The 17,016-nt window shown below is 43.2% G+C and overlaps 1 protein-coding gene across 7 annotated transcripts in view; it reads left to right on the plus strand.

Annotated features, from left to right (window-relative positions):
* The window catches only part of CRACD (capping protein inhibiting regulator of actin dynamics), a 276,923-nt gene that overhangs the window by 234,431 nt on the left and 25,476 nt on the right, over window positions 1-17,016 (plus strand). For 5 of the 7 annotated variants that reach the window (XM_061420229.1, XM_061420234.1, XM_061420230.1 and 2 more), the window contains one exon: window positions 11,887-12,022. The exons of 1 other annotated variant lie outside the window; for it this stretch is intronic. In XM_061420229.1, the coding sequence (XP_061276213.1) occupies window positions 11,903-12,022 (120 nt within the window). In that variant the 5' untranslated portion in view covers window positions 11,887-11,902. Of the gene's footprint in view, window positions 1-11,886; window positions 12,023-14,047; window positions 14,070-17,016 lie in introns of those variants that run through there. One more of the 7 variants, XM_061420236.1, reaches the window with a different exon arrangement.

Consider the following 17,016-nt stretch of genomic DNA (forward strand, 5'->3'; position numbering starts at 1 on the left):
TAGTGAAAATATAATGATACATCTTACAGTGCAAAAGCACTTTTGTTTTCCTTCTCATTTAAGGCATGATTTTAGTGACCATAACATAAACATGTATGTAACGAGACGTGCATGCATAGGGCTTTCTGAGGGAGAAAAGATCCCCTTCTTCCGGCAAAACAGGCAAGGCTGTGTGGGATTGATAAGGTGTCAGTTGGACCTTGAAGGATAAGTAGGACCTGTCCTGAGAGATTGGCACTGGGCAATTGGGCACTGGGCACTCCTCAGTCATGGGGAGAAAGAGCCCATGCAGTGATGGAGCCAAGAGAGGGTATTTGGGGGACTGAATGGTTGGGTTTGCATTTCTGGATGTTTGAAGTGGGGTAACACTTGATAATAACAGGTAATATTTATGTAAACACATTACTCTAAGGTTTTTGCCTATGGTAGCTCATTTAATCCTAAATAAGCGCCATGTGCTGTGCTTAGTCTCTCAGTTGTGTCTGACTCTTTGTGAACTCATGGACTGTAGCCCACCAGGCTCCTCTGTCCATGGGATTCTCCAGGCCAGAATACTGGAGTGGGTAGCCTTTCCCTTCTCCAAGGGGTCTTCCCAACCCAGGGATTGAACCTAGGTCTCCCGCATCGCAGGCGGATTCTTTACCATCTAAACCACCAGGGAAGCCCTAAGCTTCATGAAGTAGGTCGTATTATCATCCTCATTTACAGATAAGGAAACCGATGACCCTGGAGGTTTAGTGACATGCCCAAGGCCACACAGCTGTAAGTGGGAGAACCGGGTTTCATGGGGAGGCACACTGGCTTCAGTCTGAGTACTAAATCCCTGCATTGCAGGGCCTCTGCTTCAGAAAACCAGCGTGCTTAAGGGTCCCTAAATGCCGTCGTGAAGAGCCTTAAGTGCCAGGCAGCCACTGCAGCTTCATCTGGTAGAATTTGGCAAAAAGGAACTGTTAGAGGTTTCTGAGCTGGCAAATTAACTGCTTAAAGATGAATGTCAGGTTTGAGAGGAAGTGGAATTGGAGGAGACTTCAGTTGGAGATCATTTACAGATGTCAGTTGTATTACAGGAAATAAGCAGAGGATCTGCAAAAGGCAGTTGAAGGGCTAGTGAACATTATTGTCACTGTCCCTCCTGGTTTCAGTTCTTTTTAAAAAAGAAATGTATTTGGCTGCGATGCATCTTAGTTGCAGCACATAGGATATCTTTGATGTTCCTTGCAGCATTTGGGTTCTTGTAATTGCATCATGTAGGATCTAATTCCCCGACCAGAGCCAAATCCAGACCCCCTGTGTTGGGAGCACTGAGTCCTAGCCACTGGACCACCAGGGAATCCTTCAGTTCTGTCTTGATAAAGCCTCTCTCTTTACCTTCCGGTCCTCAGCTTCTTTGTCCAAAAGGACAAGTCATGCCTTGGTGATCACAGAGTCAGCAGAGACTGCTGGCTGGCGAGGACTGCTGCTGCCCTGGGTCGCAGCTCTCTCTCCTGGTGCTGGTTTCCATTAGGGACTCGCTAGAGATGGGGCAAGGAGCTCTGCAGGACTCCAGGCACAGCCGTGATCCAATGCAGGTTTAAATGGTTCCCGGAGCTCAGGATCTGCAGTCTTAACTCATTGATTTTGATATTGTTTTTGAAGGATTTCTACCTGTGAAAGGGCAGATAATGTTACTCATTAAGGCCTTTGGTACAATACCTTTCCCCTAACCTGGATCTGACTTCACTTACAAAATATTGTAGCACAGAACCTAAGGGATGATAGTAACAAAGAAATAGGAAAGATTGGAATTTTGTGGGAAACGCCTGATAAATTTGCTTTTGTTTGTGTCAAATTTGTAGACAATGGGCTAGCCAAGTAGTAGGGTCCACTGTAGTATTAGTCCAAGTAGTAAGCTTCCCTGGTGGCTCAGTGGTAAAGAATCTGCCTGCCAGTGCAGGAAACGCCAGTTCAATCCCTGGGTCAAGAAGATCCCCTGGAGAAGGAAATGACAACCCACTCCAGTATTCTTGCCTGGGAAGTCCCATGGACAGAGGAGCCTGGCGGGCTACAGTCCATAGGGTTGCAAGAGTCTGACACAACTTGGCGACTAAACTGCAGCAACGGGGTCCGCTAGTGTAGCTGGAGACAGGTGGGTACAAGAGAGTGTGGTATTGGAGTGAGTTATTAAAAGTGATTATTGGGGCTTCCCTGGTATTTCAGTGTATAAAATTTGGCTTGCAATGCAGGGGACATGGGTTTGATGCCCAGTCGGAGAGCTAAGATCCCACATGCCACAGAGCAACTAAGCCTGCACGCCGCAACTACCGAAGTCCTCCTGCACTGCAACTGGAGAGTCCGTATGCTGGAAAGAACCTGCATGATTCAACTAACCTGACAAAGCCAAATAAATAAATAGTTTTTTAAAAAACTGATTGTTAAGGCCCAAAGAGTAGTCTCAGGCCACTCTACTGTCTCTGCCTTTGGAAGGATAACCAAAGGAGTCAGTAAGACGTTGAGGAGAAAGATGAACAGTGGTCTCCATGAGCTGATTAGAAGCTTCTGATAGATGTTTGGAATCCCAGTCTCTCTGCAAATAACAATATTATCAATGACAACAACAAAAAAACCAGAACAGAAATCTAGAGATGAGAGTTGTGAGTCCTTTCTTTCTATAAGGCTCCAGGAATTTCTCTGCTCTTTGGACCTCTAAGTCCAAAGGGACCATTTTTGTGGCATCTGTAAGTCACGGCTCAGTGATTCTTCTCTAAGCTTATGAAAACAGTTCCTCAGGGCCCAGTGTTGTTCTAAATTTCCCAAGTGGGCCTCTCTTCCTGTCCTCTAGAGTTTGCTTTTCCCCCATGTGCTTTACATTTGACTTCAGATCTTGCTTAAATTAAGATGACTGTTAAATGACTGTATTGATAATCTTTCATTTCAGTTAGAAGTTAAAAATCTGGGGAGTTTTAGAGGTCTTTGTACATCTCATAGTTGATCAAGAGAATGCTAGGTATTCTAAGCATCACAAGATAAGTTTGACACAGCAGGTCCCATTTCTTCCATTTGAACAGATACTCTGAGGATAAGTTGCAGCACGGAGGCGCAGAGACCCCTTGCCTCTTGGCTCACTCTTAATAAACAGAAGGGGGAGAATTGGCCTACTTTGCAATCAATTGTGAAAGATCTGTAAATGTCAAGAATAAAGAAGTCCAGATGAACTTGGCTAAGGTGCAATTTGTGGTAAATTGCCCCTCCACCTCCTAATCACGTAATTCATAGTTCCCAGCTGGTTAAGGACAAAGATCCCACCGAGCTCTTTGTTCATTAGAACATAGTTTCAAGCTGAGATCTCCGCACGTGGGCTATTCAGTTTCCACTCCAGCCCTGTCTCAAAATCTGGAACTTTGGACAACATTCTTACCCACTCTTTGTGTCAGCTTCCTCTTCAGAGAAAAGAAAATAATCTGCATTGTAGAGTTGTTTGGAGACAAAATTGGTAACCATGATTACCAAAGATCTAAAGTTACACAAATTGCCAAGGATGTAATGTTAAACTCGTGTTATGTAAAGTGAATTATCTAGAAGAGAGTGTTCATTAGTGTTACTAATAAATCAGTGACCATTCTCCTCTGCCGTTTCTTCTCAGAGCTTTAAAAAAGGCACAAAAACAGATATAAGAGAAAGGTACAAATGTTTTTCATCACTTGGAAAAGTAGGTATTGTCTTCCTGCCTGTGTTCTGGGAGGCTGGATACCAGCACTGGAGGACTCAGGGCATTGCCAGGTGACTCTTTCCTTTTATGTCACAGCTGCTTCTGTGTTTATCCTCAAGTTAAATTTTGGAATTATCATGCGAAAAGGCAAAATAAACTAATTTGTATAACAGAAAAAGTAAAGTAATTCTCATAACAGCAATGGCCATATCAAAAAACAGATTCTGACATGTGTAGAAACTTAGTAAATATCAAAAAAAAAAATAGTTCTTTCACTTTTGGCTGTGATGAAGTAGCTTATAACAAATCAGTCTTCTCACCAAGAACAACTGAAAATACAAATAAAATATTCTAACAGGGATGTCTGTTTGAAGGTGTCAGATTGCTGCTGGGGCCCAGACTTGAGCAATGAGATCCTGGAGAGAAGGGAGATCCACTGAATTGAGCCATATTTTCTGCATATTGCTTCTTTCCAGTGGGCATTATTGACTTTTGAGTACAGGCCAAGAGACCAGAAATGTTCAGGGTGGCCACCAAGAGGAAGAGAAGGCAGAAGAGCTGTAGGCAAACGCATGGGGCTGGGAACACAAAAATTAGAGTTTGAGACTGGACTTGAGGGACTAAATTCCAGGATTTGAGGGACTAAATTCCCCAAGAGGAAAGAAGCCCAGAATGAAATCTAAATCTAAGTAACAGTTTTCCTTTTGAGGCATTTGTTGGTAAAGCTGCACAAGAATGAAGGCTGAAAAACAGCAGAATTTTTGGCAATCTTTGGTGCTGGAAAGACAAAAATTGTAGTTTGAGATTGTTGCCAAAACTCAGCCTCTGTTCACTGGTGCCACATAGAAACATGGAGACAGAGTTTTGGGTGATATAGAAAAGAGCTTTTATTGCTTTGCCAGGCAGAGGGGGCCACAGTGGGCAAATGCTCTTAAGACTGTGTGACCCACCCTGGAGGGGGTAGTGAGGAGTTTTATAGTGTTCCAGGAACAGGGCATGAACAGTTCATGGACAGTTCTCCGATTGGTTGGCATCAAGGTGGAGTTTCAAGCTTCATCAACCTTCTGGTTTCAACCAGTCTAGGATCTGTGTTCTTATGGTCAGCAGTTTTCATCTGGAGGGGGTCTGCTGCTGCTACTGCTGCTAAGTTGCTTCAGTCGTGTCCTACTCTGTGCGACCCCATAGACGGCAGCCCATCATGCTCCGCTGTCCCTGGGATTCTCCAGGCAAGAACACTGGAATGGGTTGCCATTCCCTTCTCCAATGCATGAAAGTGAAAAGTGAAAGTGCAGTCGCTCAGTCGTGTCCGACTCTAGCGACCCCATGGACTGTAGCCTACCAGGCTTCTCCGTCCATGGGGTTTTCCAGGCAAGAGTACTGGAGTGGGATGCCATTGCCTTCTGCTTCCTATAAAAAACAACTTAGGAATGTGTGTCAGACCTTTATCTGTATCTTTCAAGGAACCGTAAGTTCGATGATTCTGCTATGTGGCAGAATTTTAGTCTAAATTGTTATCAGTTTCCTAGTCCAACAGCTGTTCTTTGTTTCTATGTCTTCACATATCCCAGTCATTAACTATTTTTAAATATAATTTTACTCAATTTTTTCTTTCTTTTTAAAATAATTTTTATTATTTATTTTTATTTTTGGCTGCAATGGGTCTTTGTTGATTTGCGGAGCCTTTCTTTAATTGCAGTGAGCGGGGGCTGCTCTTCGTTGAAGTGCGTGGGCTTCTCATTGCCATGGCTTCTCTCGCTGCAGTGCACAGGCTCTAGGCATGGGCTTCAGTAGTCGCAGCACATGGGCTCAGTGGTTGCAACTTGCGGGTCCTAAAGTTTGGGCTCAGTAGGTGTGATCCAAGGGCTTAGTTGCTCTGTGATGTGCGGAATCTTCCTGGACCAGGGATCAAAACTGTCTCCTGCATTGGCAGGTGGATTCTTGTCCACTGTGCCACCAGGAAAGTCCCCAGTCATTAACTCTTGAATCAGCATTTTACTTCAAAAGACAAGGACACAGGGGTTTGTACACAATTTCAAGACTCACCAACCTAACAAGGAGAAGGACTTTTAGGAAATAATCCATGGGTTGTTTTTTTTTTTTTAATTAATTTATTTTAATTGAAGGATAACTACTTTACAATATTGTGGTGGTCTTTGCTGTACATCAACATGAATCAGCCATGTGTGTACATGTGTCCCCCCATCCTGAACCCCCTCTCATCTCCCTCCCCACCCCATCCCTCTGGGTTGTTCCAGAGCACCGGCTTTGAGTGCCCTGCTTCATACATTGAACTTGCACTGGTCATCTATTTACATATAATAACCCAGGTTTTTATCTGAGACTCCAGGAGGCCTATACGCTAGAAGCAAGGACAAAGCGGAGCCTGAGCCTTACAAAGGTTGCTAATCACTGGATCACCCTGATTGGATTGATGTGATCTACTCCTTTACTGCTTGCTAGAGGAACCAGCAAATCTCTCTGGAAGGAGAAAACCCAGCCTTTACAATTTTTCATGCATATGTGTTGAATTCAATAAAAAATTACCAGGCATTTAAGAAACAGACTATGAGGAAAACAAGAAAATAGAAATAGACCCAAGCCAAATAAATAAAAATAAATATTTTTTCTTAAAAAGGGACTTTTTTGGTGGTCCAGTGGTTAGGACACTGCTTCTACCTCAGAGGGCCCAGGTTTGATTCCTGGTCTGGGAACTAAGATCTTGCATGCTGTACAGCCAAAAAAAAAAAAAAAAGACCCAAAGGGGCTAAAATATTGCTTTTTCAGACAGAGCTTTTCAAATTGTGATTAATATATTCAATAAAATAGTTGACAAGATGAATAATTTCACGAGACAACTGGAATCTATTAAAAAGAATCAAATGGAAATTCTAGGTCTGAAAACTGCTACTGATAGTAAGAACTCAGTAGATAGTTTTAACAGCAGACTGAACACCGCTAAAGAGAACATTAATGAGCTGAAAAATAAAAATTTTTCAGTAGAAAAATCCAGACTGAATCATATTGATTAAAAAGAATGATGAATACAGAAAAGACCATGAAAGACATGACTTATATTGTAAAGGGCTAACATTGCAGAATCAGAGGAGGAATAGGGAAAAATGGGGCAGAAGCAGTATTTGAAGGAACAATGGCTGAGAATTTTCCCAAACTGATGAAAGACGCCAAGCCATGGGTTTAAGGAGTATTATGTACCTGAGCTAGATAAATCAGAAGAAATTCACACCTAGCCACAATAGATAATAACTGAGAAAACCAAAGACAAAGGAAAATCTTAAAATCAGTTGTAAGAGACAGATTGCCTGTCTTTTCAAAGAAAGTGAAAGTGAAGTCGCTCAGTCGTGTCCGACTCTTTGCGACCCCACAGACTGTAGCCTACCAGGCTCCTCTGTCCATGGGATTTTCCAGGCAATAGTTGTAGAGTGGATCGCCATTTCCTTCTCCAGGGGATCTTCCCAACCCAGCACTCGAACCCAGGTCTCCCACATTGTAGACAGACGCTTTACCGTCTGAGCCACCAGGGAAGTCTTTTCAAAGAAACAGTAATATAACAGACATTCTATAGCTAAATCACTTCAGTCATATCTGACTCCTTGCTACCCAGTGGACCATAGGATACCAGCTTCTCTGTCCATGGGGATTCTCCAGGCAAGAACACTGGAGTGGGTTTCCATGCCCTCCTCCAAGGGGTCTTCCCAATCCAGGGATCAAACTCACGTCTCTTATGTCTCCTGCATTGGCAGGTGGGTTCTTTACCACTGGCACCATCTGAGAAGCCTAGCTAACCTCATAATTTATGGAAAAATATTGAACGCTTTTTTGGTCAGTTTGGGAACATGATAAAGTCTACCATCACCACTTCTGTTTAAGTTCCTGTGAAGATTCTAGCTAATTGCAGTATGGAAGGAAGGAAGGGAGAGGGAGATTGAAAAATGAACAAATAGGGTAATTCCCTGATGGTCCGGTGGTGGACTCTGTGCTTCCATAGTAAGGGGCCCAGGTTTAATCCCCAGTCAGAGAACAAGGCTCCCACAAACCATGGTGCGGCTAAAAAAGAAAGAAAACGAACAAATAAAGCTGTCTTTTGTCACAGATAAAATGATTGTATACATAGAAAATCCAAAAGAATAAACAATCACATGATTAATAAATAAATTTAGTTAAGCCTAATTCTGATGTCAATAATCAATAACCAAGTGATACTTACAATACTCTGCCAATAAACAATTAGAAAAATAAACATTTTAACCTGTACCATTTATAGTAGATTCAGAAACATCAAATATATAGGACTAAATCTATGAAAATATGTAAAAGACCTCTATACAGAAAACTACAAAACTTTATTGAGAGAAAGTAAAGAGGATCTAGATAAATGAAGGGATATCCAGTGTTCATGTATGAAAAGAATGACTGCTGTAAAGATATGAGTTATCCTCAGAGTTTATTTACAGATCCAGTGCCATCAGAGGAGCAATCCTAGGAGTGTTAAGTGTGTGTGTGTGTGTGTGTGTGTGTGTGTCTGTGTGTATGTCTGTGTATATGTAAGTTTATGTAGAAATGCAGAGATAAGTATAGCCACCTGGGGAAAAGCTGGAGAACATAAACTGCTAGATACCAAGACTCATGAAACAGCTGTAAGACATCCCTGGTGGTACAGTGGGTGAGAATCCACCTGCCAGTGCAGGAGACACTGGTTCAACCCCTGGTCCGGGAAGATCCCAAATGCCGTAGAGCACCTAAGCCCTTTTGTGCCACAGCTACTGAAACCCACGTGCCCTGGAGCCCTTGGGAGAAGCCACCGAAGTGAGAAGCCTGCACACTGCAGTGAAGAGTAGTGTCCGCTCGCCACAACTAGAGAAAGCCCACACACAGCAACGAAGACCCAGAGCAACCAAAAATAAAGAAAGAATTTGGGGGGGTGAGAAAAAAGCTATAGTAACTAAGACAGCATGGACTGTTGCTATAAAAACAGACAAATAGACCAGTAGAACACAGGCCAGAAACAGGTTCACACATATACAGTCATTTAATTTATGGCAAGTCACTCACTGTCTTCAGCCACAGTTTCCTCATCTATAATGGGCTTAATAATAGTTCCTACCACATAAGCTTTAAATAGTGTATATCACAAGGATTGAGATGTTGTATTAAAGAAGTTATCACATATGGAGGGGACATAGCAAGTGCCCAATAAAATTTAGCCAGTATTAATATTACTACTTTGACTATACTAGTATAATTATTACTACTCCTCCTATTACTGTTCATTTTCTCTATTTTGCAATAAGATCATCTAGAAGTGGGGAATGTGGGGACATTAAATCCTGGCTAGCAGCAAGGAACATTTGGGACAAACACAGAAGAGCAGGAAACTGTTGGTTCTTAGTTTTCCTGGAAAAAAAGAATTGGAGCTGAGAGTTAAACTTCATGATTCAAGGACTTCCCTGGTTGCCCAGTGGTTAAGACTTGCCTTCCAATGTGTAGGGAGTGTGTGTTCATCCCTGGTCAGGAGCTAAGATCCTACTTGCCTCAAGGCCAAAAAACCAAAACATTAAACAGAAGCAATATTGTAACAAATTCAATAAAGACTTTAAAAATGGTCCACATTAAAAAAAAAAAAATGTCATGATTCAGCCAGAAGATTGACTTGGAAACTGAAAGAGAACTTGGCCTTCCAGTGTCGGCCTGTTATGTGCGTATAACTGTGAGACATTAGTAAACATTTATTAAGCATCTAAAGAGGACTTGTGCATATATGTGTTTGTAAGAATATCTGAGAGCCTCTGTGTATACATAAGCCATTTGTAAAAACACTGTGTAGAAAATGAAGTTAGTTACCTCTTCTTTCATCTGAATCCTAGCCAGGGAATCTGAGAAAAAAATTTAGACAGGATATTAAAAGGTTTGATTCCATAACTTTGAATGAAATTTTAATTCCTAGCATCTTTGGGTGAATTTGGAAGTTCATTTTGTAGCATAGGTCACAAAGTTTCTGAGGAACGAGGACATAATGACACATTTAATTTCCTCTTGTATTCATATGCTAAAACAATGCCTCATATTTCATAAAGGGGGTTGCTACTCCACAGTGTCGTGCTATGTAGCCGAAGGCTTACCAATTATTCCAGCTATTTAGTATCTCCAGCCTTCCCATATTCCAGCCCACATGACATTGGCATCCTGTATTCCTCTCCCACTGCTCCACCCAAGAGAAGGAATACTAGAGACCTTCTACCACTTTAAAACACTTCAGCTGCCTGGCCTGGGATTGTGTTCAGCTGTTCTGAATCCTGTTTCTCATGCTGCTGCTGCTGCTAAAGTCGCTTCAGTCGTGTCCGACTCTGTGCGACTCCATAGACGTCAGCTGTTCTGAATCCTGTTTCTCATGCTGCTGCTGCTAAGTCGCTTCAGTCGTGTCCGACTCTGTGCGACCCCATAGACGGCAGCCCACCAGGCTCCCCCGTCCCTGGGATTCTCCAGGCAAGAACACTGGAGTGGGTTGCCATTTCCTTCTCCAATGCATGAAAGAGAAAAGTGAAGGTGAAGTCGCTCAGTCGTGTCCGACTCCTAGCGACCCCATGGACTGCAGCCTACCAGGCTCCTCTGTCCATGGATTTTCCAGGCAAGAGTACTGGAGTGGGGTGCCATTGCCTTCTCCAGTTTCTCATGCTACAGCTTCTATTTAGGTGACTTTGCCTACTTGTGTACTAAGTCGCTTCAATCATGTCCAAATCTTTGTGACCCCATGAACTGTAGCCCACCAGGCTCCTCTGTCCATGGGATTCTCCAGGCAAAAACACCAGAGTGGGTTGCCATTTCCTACTCCAGGGGATCTTCCTGATCCAGGGATCGAACCTGCATCTCGTGTGTCTCCTGCATTGCCAGCCAGATTCTTTACCACTAGCACTACCATATAAGGCTATTTACCCCCTGAGTTTTATTTGCAACAGTAAGTTGGTGATGAGATCACTAAAGTAAAGCTTTCAGCACAGTGTTTTCATCAAAGTCGCAATTGGTGGTTATTATTGTTTTTATTATCACACAGCCAGGAGGCTTATGTCCAAGTCTTTTGTCTCTAAACTTCATGTTTTGTTATCATACTGCTGGTAATTTGGCCAATTTGATGATATAATTTGGTACTCAGTCTTCCCAAGAAACCTGGTCGGGACCCTGCCTGCAGCTTTTCTGTAATTCAGCTCAGAGGTACCAGCCAGAGACCCCTTTCCCCCAGTACTGGCTCTTCTTTCCTGCCCTTGATCACTGATAAAACCTCCTGATGGGACCCCTTTCTGTGGGGGAGGGGAGAGGAAGAAGTAGGGCTCTGAGCTCTGGGATAGCTGCCTGTGTGCCTGGCATTATGGAAGTGTGCCTGTCTTACCTTACAGAAAGTGTGTGATTCTGTCCTTGTGTATTCCTTCCCAGAAATAGCTTAATTTCCCAGATCAAGTGAGGAACAGTTGGCATCTGCTGCCCCCTGTTCCTGCAGTTCACCCAACCTATATCTCACAGTCAGGTTAGAAGTCTAGAATTCCTCTGAAGTCCAGCCTTTCAACTGAAGCGTTCTTATTGTTAGGAACCTACCACTGATAAGCTGCCCAATGCAGAATGCCCATTTAGAGTCTCCTTAGCACATGTGCCCCCACCCCTCTGAATTCCTGAGGAGTCTCGACAGAGAGACTCTTTATTCCGATAGTGCCCATCAGCAGTTCCAGTCCTCATCAAGTCTTTGTTTTAGATGTACGTATTTTTCTTCCCAATGTGATTAAAATCTGAGAGAGAGAAATTCTTGCCTCATACTTTGAGATCTTCATGTTGCTTGAAAAGGACTGCTGGACATACTTGACAGCTCATCAGGAAAAGGGCTCCTGCAGCTAAAATTTCTGCAGTGCTTTCTGTCCTGGGTCCTCCACAAACAGGTAGCAAGTACACAGAGTTCTCCCAGTGAGCGGCTCTAAAACATGCTGTGTAGGAGACATGCTCTCTTATTCCCGAGGGACACTTCCGTCTGCCCAGCTACTTGGCTGACCCCTCGCAGAAGAGGACAGCGGGCTGGAAGTGCTTTCTGAGTGAGACTGGGGATGTGGGTGGAGTCCCCTGAATCAGGAGGAACAGGAGATGATGGAATTGCCAAAAGAAGTCTTATCATCCTAATAAAATGAAGCACATGATTTGCATTCCAGGTCCTTCAACTATTCTATGGGAACCCGGGCATTTTCTCATGACAGTATTTTTATCCCTGATGGGGGAGCAGAAAGTGAGCAGACAGTTCAAGCAATGTCACAGGACAACATCCTGGGCAAAGTCAAAACTCTTCAGGTAAGACAGCTTGAAAGTCAGAGGCATAGGAAGGGGGAGGGGGGCGGCCATGGAGGGAAGTGGGAAGGGTCCCTGGCTTGGCCTTGAGTCATGGATTGGGAAGTCCAGGGGTAACTCCCGGTGAGAATGTTTGCTTTCTCAAACCTGGCTTAGTTCTCTGGAAGCTTCTGTGCAACCATGAGAGATACACTGTCATGTTGTACCCACCTTCAGAACACCCCCTCTCCTTTTCTCTCAAGGTGTTTCCTCATTTTTAACTGGACTTAATGAAGACAGGTACCCTAGAGAAGCTGCAGAACTTGGGTGGGAGGAGAGCACTCCTTACCACTGAGTGTTGGCCGTAATCCCTGAGCGTAGGGTTGACTGTCGGCTGAAGGCATGCACAGCAGACGCACCCTCTCTGAGTCTCTGTACTTGGACAGTGAATGGCTGTCACGGGTTCTGTTGTGTTTCTGACCCTGGCTTCCCTGAACCGCCCTGTCCTAGAGGGACACTGTGAAGCTCTTCCGCTTCCCTCCTGTTTGCGCTGCAGAGGTGGGCAGTTTTCCTCCATAAAACTGACTCAGGTGGTAACTCCTTTAATAATGAAGATAAAATAATTCTTCACTGAATGAGATTGAAATAATGGGAAATCCAGGAAAAGCAAGGGGAGCGAAGACCCCTGCAATCCGACAACGTAGGTTTGCCCGAGTGCTCAGTAGAACTCACTCACCCGGCAGAAGTGCCTAAGCAAGCACTTCTCTGAGCTTGGGTTGCTTGGAGGCGATCCAGACTGTGTACAGGGGACTCTGGTGTGCTGGTTTCAATCTGTTTGTAAGTCTGCAACAGTGAATGAACAAATGAATGAATGAACCAAGCAAAAAAATAACAAAGGAGACAGCTGGCTTGAGTAGCTATTGACATGATGAAGCATGGTACTCAGAGTTTTCTACTTGCTTGAAATATTCTTGTTTCTACTGAATATTAAGCTATGTATTTTGTGACCTGTGTTTGGTTACATATTCCACATGTACTCAGCTAAATATAGCATATGGCAGCTGGGAAACAGCCAACACCCTGGAACCACACCCAGACTTGCCTAGATCTTTATACCTACCACCTCACTGCCCAAGGCCATAGTCCTGCCCTCAGAACTAACCTAGGCACTTCCTTCAAATTCCAGCACATCTTGACTAGCTCCCGTTCTTGGTTCTTGCTGGCCATACTGCTACACATTTTATAGACTCAGAAAGGAAAGTTGGCCTTAGTCACTTCTCTTCAGATGGAGAAGAGGAAAGGGCAGTGATGGCCAAAGAAAACCTTGACCTTGCCCCCCTCCTCCTTACCTTTCCTTCTTGAAGTTTCTGGCTCCTGCATATTATTCCTAAGAAGTAATGAACCCTCATAATCGTCCCTTTCTAAGGGGAGTGACCTGCAGGTCTCAGCCTACAAACCAACTGTATTTCACAAGGGCTTTCAAGGAGTTCTTTAAAAATTAGGTAGTAGTCTGTTGTCTTAAACGGCAGTACCTGTGTAATCCACACCTCATGCCAGCACCACTCCATGAAGTGGATTTGGAGTTGTAAAAAATAGATAATTCTGCAACATTGAAAACGTAGGGAAAAAAAAAAAAACATAGAAACTCAGTAGAAATATGTGAATGCCTGTTGTTTGTGTTAATGGTGTCAGGCATAAGTTTAAGGAATCTGATTTCATAATTAATAAAATGTAAAACAACTAACTTCTCTGAAGCGACAGTTCTGTTAATGCAGGAGGAGAAATGTGAGGGAAACAGAATAGCTGTCTAATTGAACGCTGTCCTCTGGATGACATGTACTCACATGAGGTCTGCCTAATTTTGCTTCTGCTGCATGGATATGCATAAGCTTCCTTACAGCTCTAATGCTATGTTTTGAAACAATATAATAAAAGAGACTTTTGCTTTTCAAGGAGGGAAATGGGGACCCTTATCATAGCAAATGTGATTTTTGGAGTGCCATAAGATATCACTGTATCACCCCCAAAAGACTGTGCTTTATTTTTCAGTCGACTAAGCAGTATGTTCCTGGTAAGTCATAGAAATAGTAGTTAACTTATTAACTTGCATGAATGCTTTGCATTTTTCCATAAAAACGTTATGCTGGTATTGATGCTTAGTAAGCAGCATAAAAGACTACTCCCTCGTAGACTCCAGCATGGAATGAGGGTGTTTATTTATGTCAGACGCATGTATGTTTTTTATGTCTGGAATTGTCTTTGTGTATGTGTGTATGTTTACTTTAAAAAGAGAGTAGTGGATAACACCTATTTGACAGTAAATGTCCTAGCAAGCTAATTTGCCACCATTATTAAGACATTCTTTTGAAATGAGATTTCTACTGGAATGCCATTAAAAAAAAACCAAAAAAGACCCAAAAACGTGTTTGTTTTTTTTTCTGGCTCAAGAAACTTCCCAGCCCATGGAAACCAGAGCTGTGCCTGTAATGACTGCATTTGGAAAGGTTGCCCCCTAGTGTCCACATATAGTCATCTCAGCCAGAACTGTCCTAGGTTGTACCAGTAATGGTTCGTATCCGTCTGCTGAGTACAGAATGACTGAATAGAGCATAAATAAGCCTACTCTTTCCTGAACAATGTGAATCTACCACCTGCCAAAATTTCTGTAGCAAGCAATTGAACCTTTAAAAGAAAAATTACCTTTTTTTCCCTGAGTATAAAGATAATGCATGTGCATAGAACAAATTTTAATATACAGGATAGTTATAAGGGACAGAAATGACAGTGGTGTCCTTTTTGAGGACCCTGTACATAACAGTCAGTTGTTCTATGGCCAGAAAGTGAAATAAAAAATGCCTCACAGGCCTCTGCCATCACCTGGCTTTGTGACCTCAGGACAAATCATTAAAGCTCTCTGACCCTCATATTCCTCACCTGAAAAACAAGAGGATGCATGTGATGGATGATCTGAAGAGCCCCTCCAGTTCTTAAAATCTGCCATTTATAGAAAGTCACTGTTCATCTGCTAGAGCACGGAGTGGCTTTGCACTGCAATGCATTGGACTCCAATGACCTTGATGTTCCCAGAGCACATATCAGGGAGGTGCCTATTTATTTCAGAGCAAATCAGGCTGTGAAGTATGTATGCACCTACTGATGGTAGGAATCAGGAATATCACAGTCCAAGCCCACAGGTGATTTTTAGAATAATGCCAGAGCTTTGTCAGAAAATGCTTAGTCTATTAGTCCACGCACTGTTTAGCTCAGGAGGAAGAACCTTTGTCTTCAGTAGCTGCTGTCTCCTGCTGGGCTGGATTTCACTTTAAAATGCCAAAGTGTCTTACCTTTGAGGATTTGAGCACCTCGTGCAGCTGTCGACGCAAAGGATAAATACCTGCTCTTCACCACTTCTGCACAGAGCAGATGTCTTTAAATCTGTGTGTGTTTGATTTTGCTTATTCTCTTAAATTCATTTTGACTATGGGAGTATCTGGAGTTCGCTCGAGAAGACAGCAATTTTATTTTCTGTCTGCCTTGTTCTTATAGTATGAAAGATGGCTATGAAAAATCTGGGGAAATCTAAATTGGCAGTGTGAGAGCTACAGAATATGATGTGCTTGGAATTTCTACACCATAGGAAAAGAGCCTCATAAATATAGATGTGCATTCCTATAATATCATTCTCCAGCATTCCATTTTACAGCCAAATGGCCAAATTTGAATGAATAAAATATCACCCCTTTAGCTCACATTCCAGTCTAACAGTAACTCCATTCATTGCCATAAGTAACACGGACTCAGTTTAGGCACAGAGGTTCCACTCTCCCCTCTGGTTATTATCTCAGTGCATATAAAGAATCCATGGATATGTAAAAATATACATATCTATTAAAATACATCTGTCTATAGATGGAAGGAGTGGTAATAGTTTTTTTCCCTGGAAGCTTAAGGGCAAGCTCATCTTAACGGTCTGGTTTTGAGTGACTGCTTGTGTCACAGTTCTTCCCATGACAATGCCTGAGTAGTGGGCAGAATAAAAGTCACCAAAAAGCCATATTTATCCCTGTATTCAATTCGTTTGACATCTGAGATGGCAGATAGGTTTTGGCAGTCATCTTTTAGTTGTCAAAAAGTCAGACAAAGTGTCCAGCAGCCCCGTCCCCTCTGAGTCAGCCGAAGGAAACATTTGGAGCAGGAACCACAGATCAGGTACAAGAGCCTTGGCCTTGAGAGCCTGAGGCTCAGTCACCATGGCCTTGGCCCTGCAGCCCTGCCCTGGCCTGTGACCACTGCAGGGTGTGTCTGCGAGGACAGTCCTTTGTCTGGACAGAGCGGCTGCCTTCCTGTCCCTGGATGGTGGCTGTCACTTTTTGCATGACCTGGGTCCTCCCCTCCTCCTCCCCTCACCCTTCTCCCAAGCTCCCTAACCAGCAGCCTGAATTTGTTTTCTCTGGAGGAATTTTAAATCAGCTACTTTATGGAGATGCTCATTGTCATTCTCAAAGGCAACAGCATTGTGTTTCTTTTGCCAGGATGAACATATCCACGACATAAATCAACCCTCAGATACACACACATTCTCATTCCCTCCCCGTCTCTCCCTCTCCCTCCTTTCCAATCTCCCCCATCCTGCCCCCTTCAGCTGTTGTACCTGCCATCAGGGCTGCAGATTCTCCTCCCTGGGCCTCCTGTCTGCCCCCTGCACCCTCCTCTCAATTTTCCACTTTAACTCTCAACTTCGTTTCTTAACGTCATGCTCTCCATTTCCCCAGTTTTGTCCCACGTACCTTATTTCACCTGTTCTTATCACATCTAATATTTTCCCCCCCATTTTCTCTTTCATTTTCCTTTGGTAGCCACAATAACCATCCCATCTTCGGCGTTTATTTCAATATAAGTAATGTGAACTTGACATCAGTGTTCTAAAAAGGGCTCTAACAAAAACAAACAAAAAAATCAGCACATTCATTCTTTTTGTGATGGTGGCCAAAATCCTAACGAAAGAGCATTAATGTATT

Source organism: Bos javanicus, chromosome 6 (genome assembly GCF_032452875.1).
Source record: "Bos javanicus breed banteng chromosome 6, ARS-OSU_banteng_1.0, whole genome shotgun sequence".
In the NCBI taxonomy this organism is placed as follows: domain Eukaryota; kingdom Metazoa; phylum Chordata; class Mammalia; order Artiodactyla; family Bovidae; genus Bos; species Bos javanicus.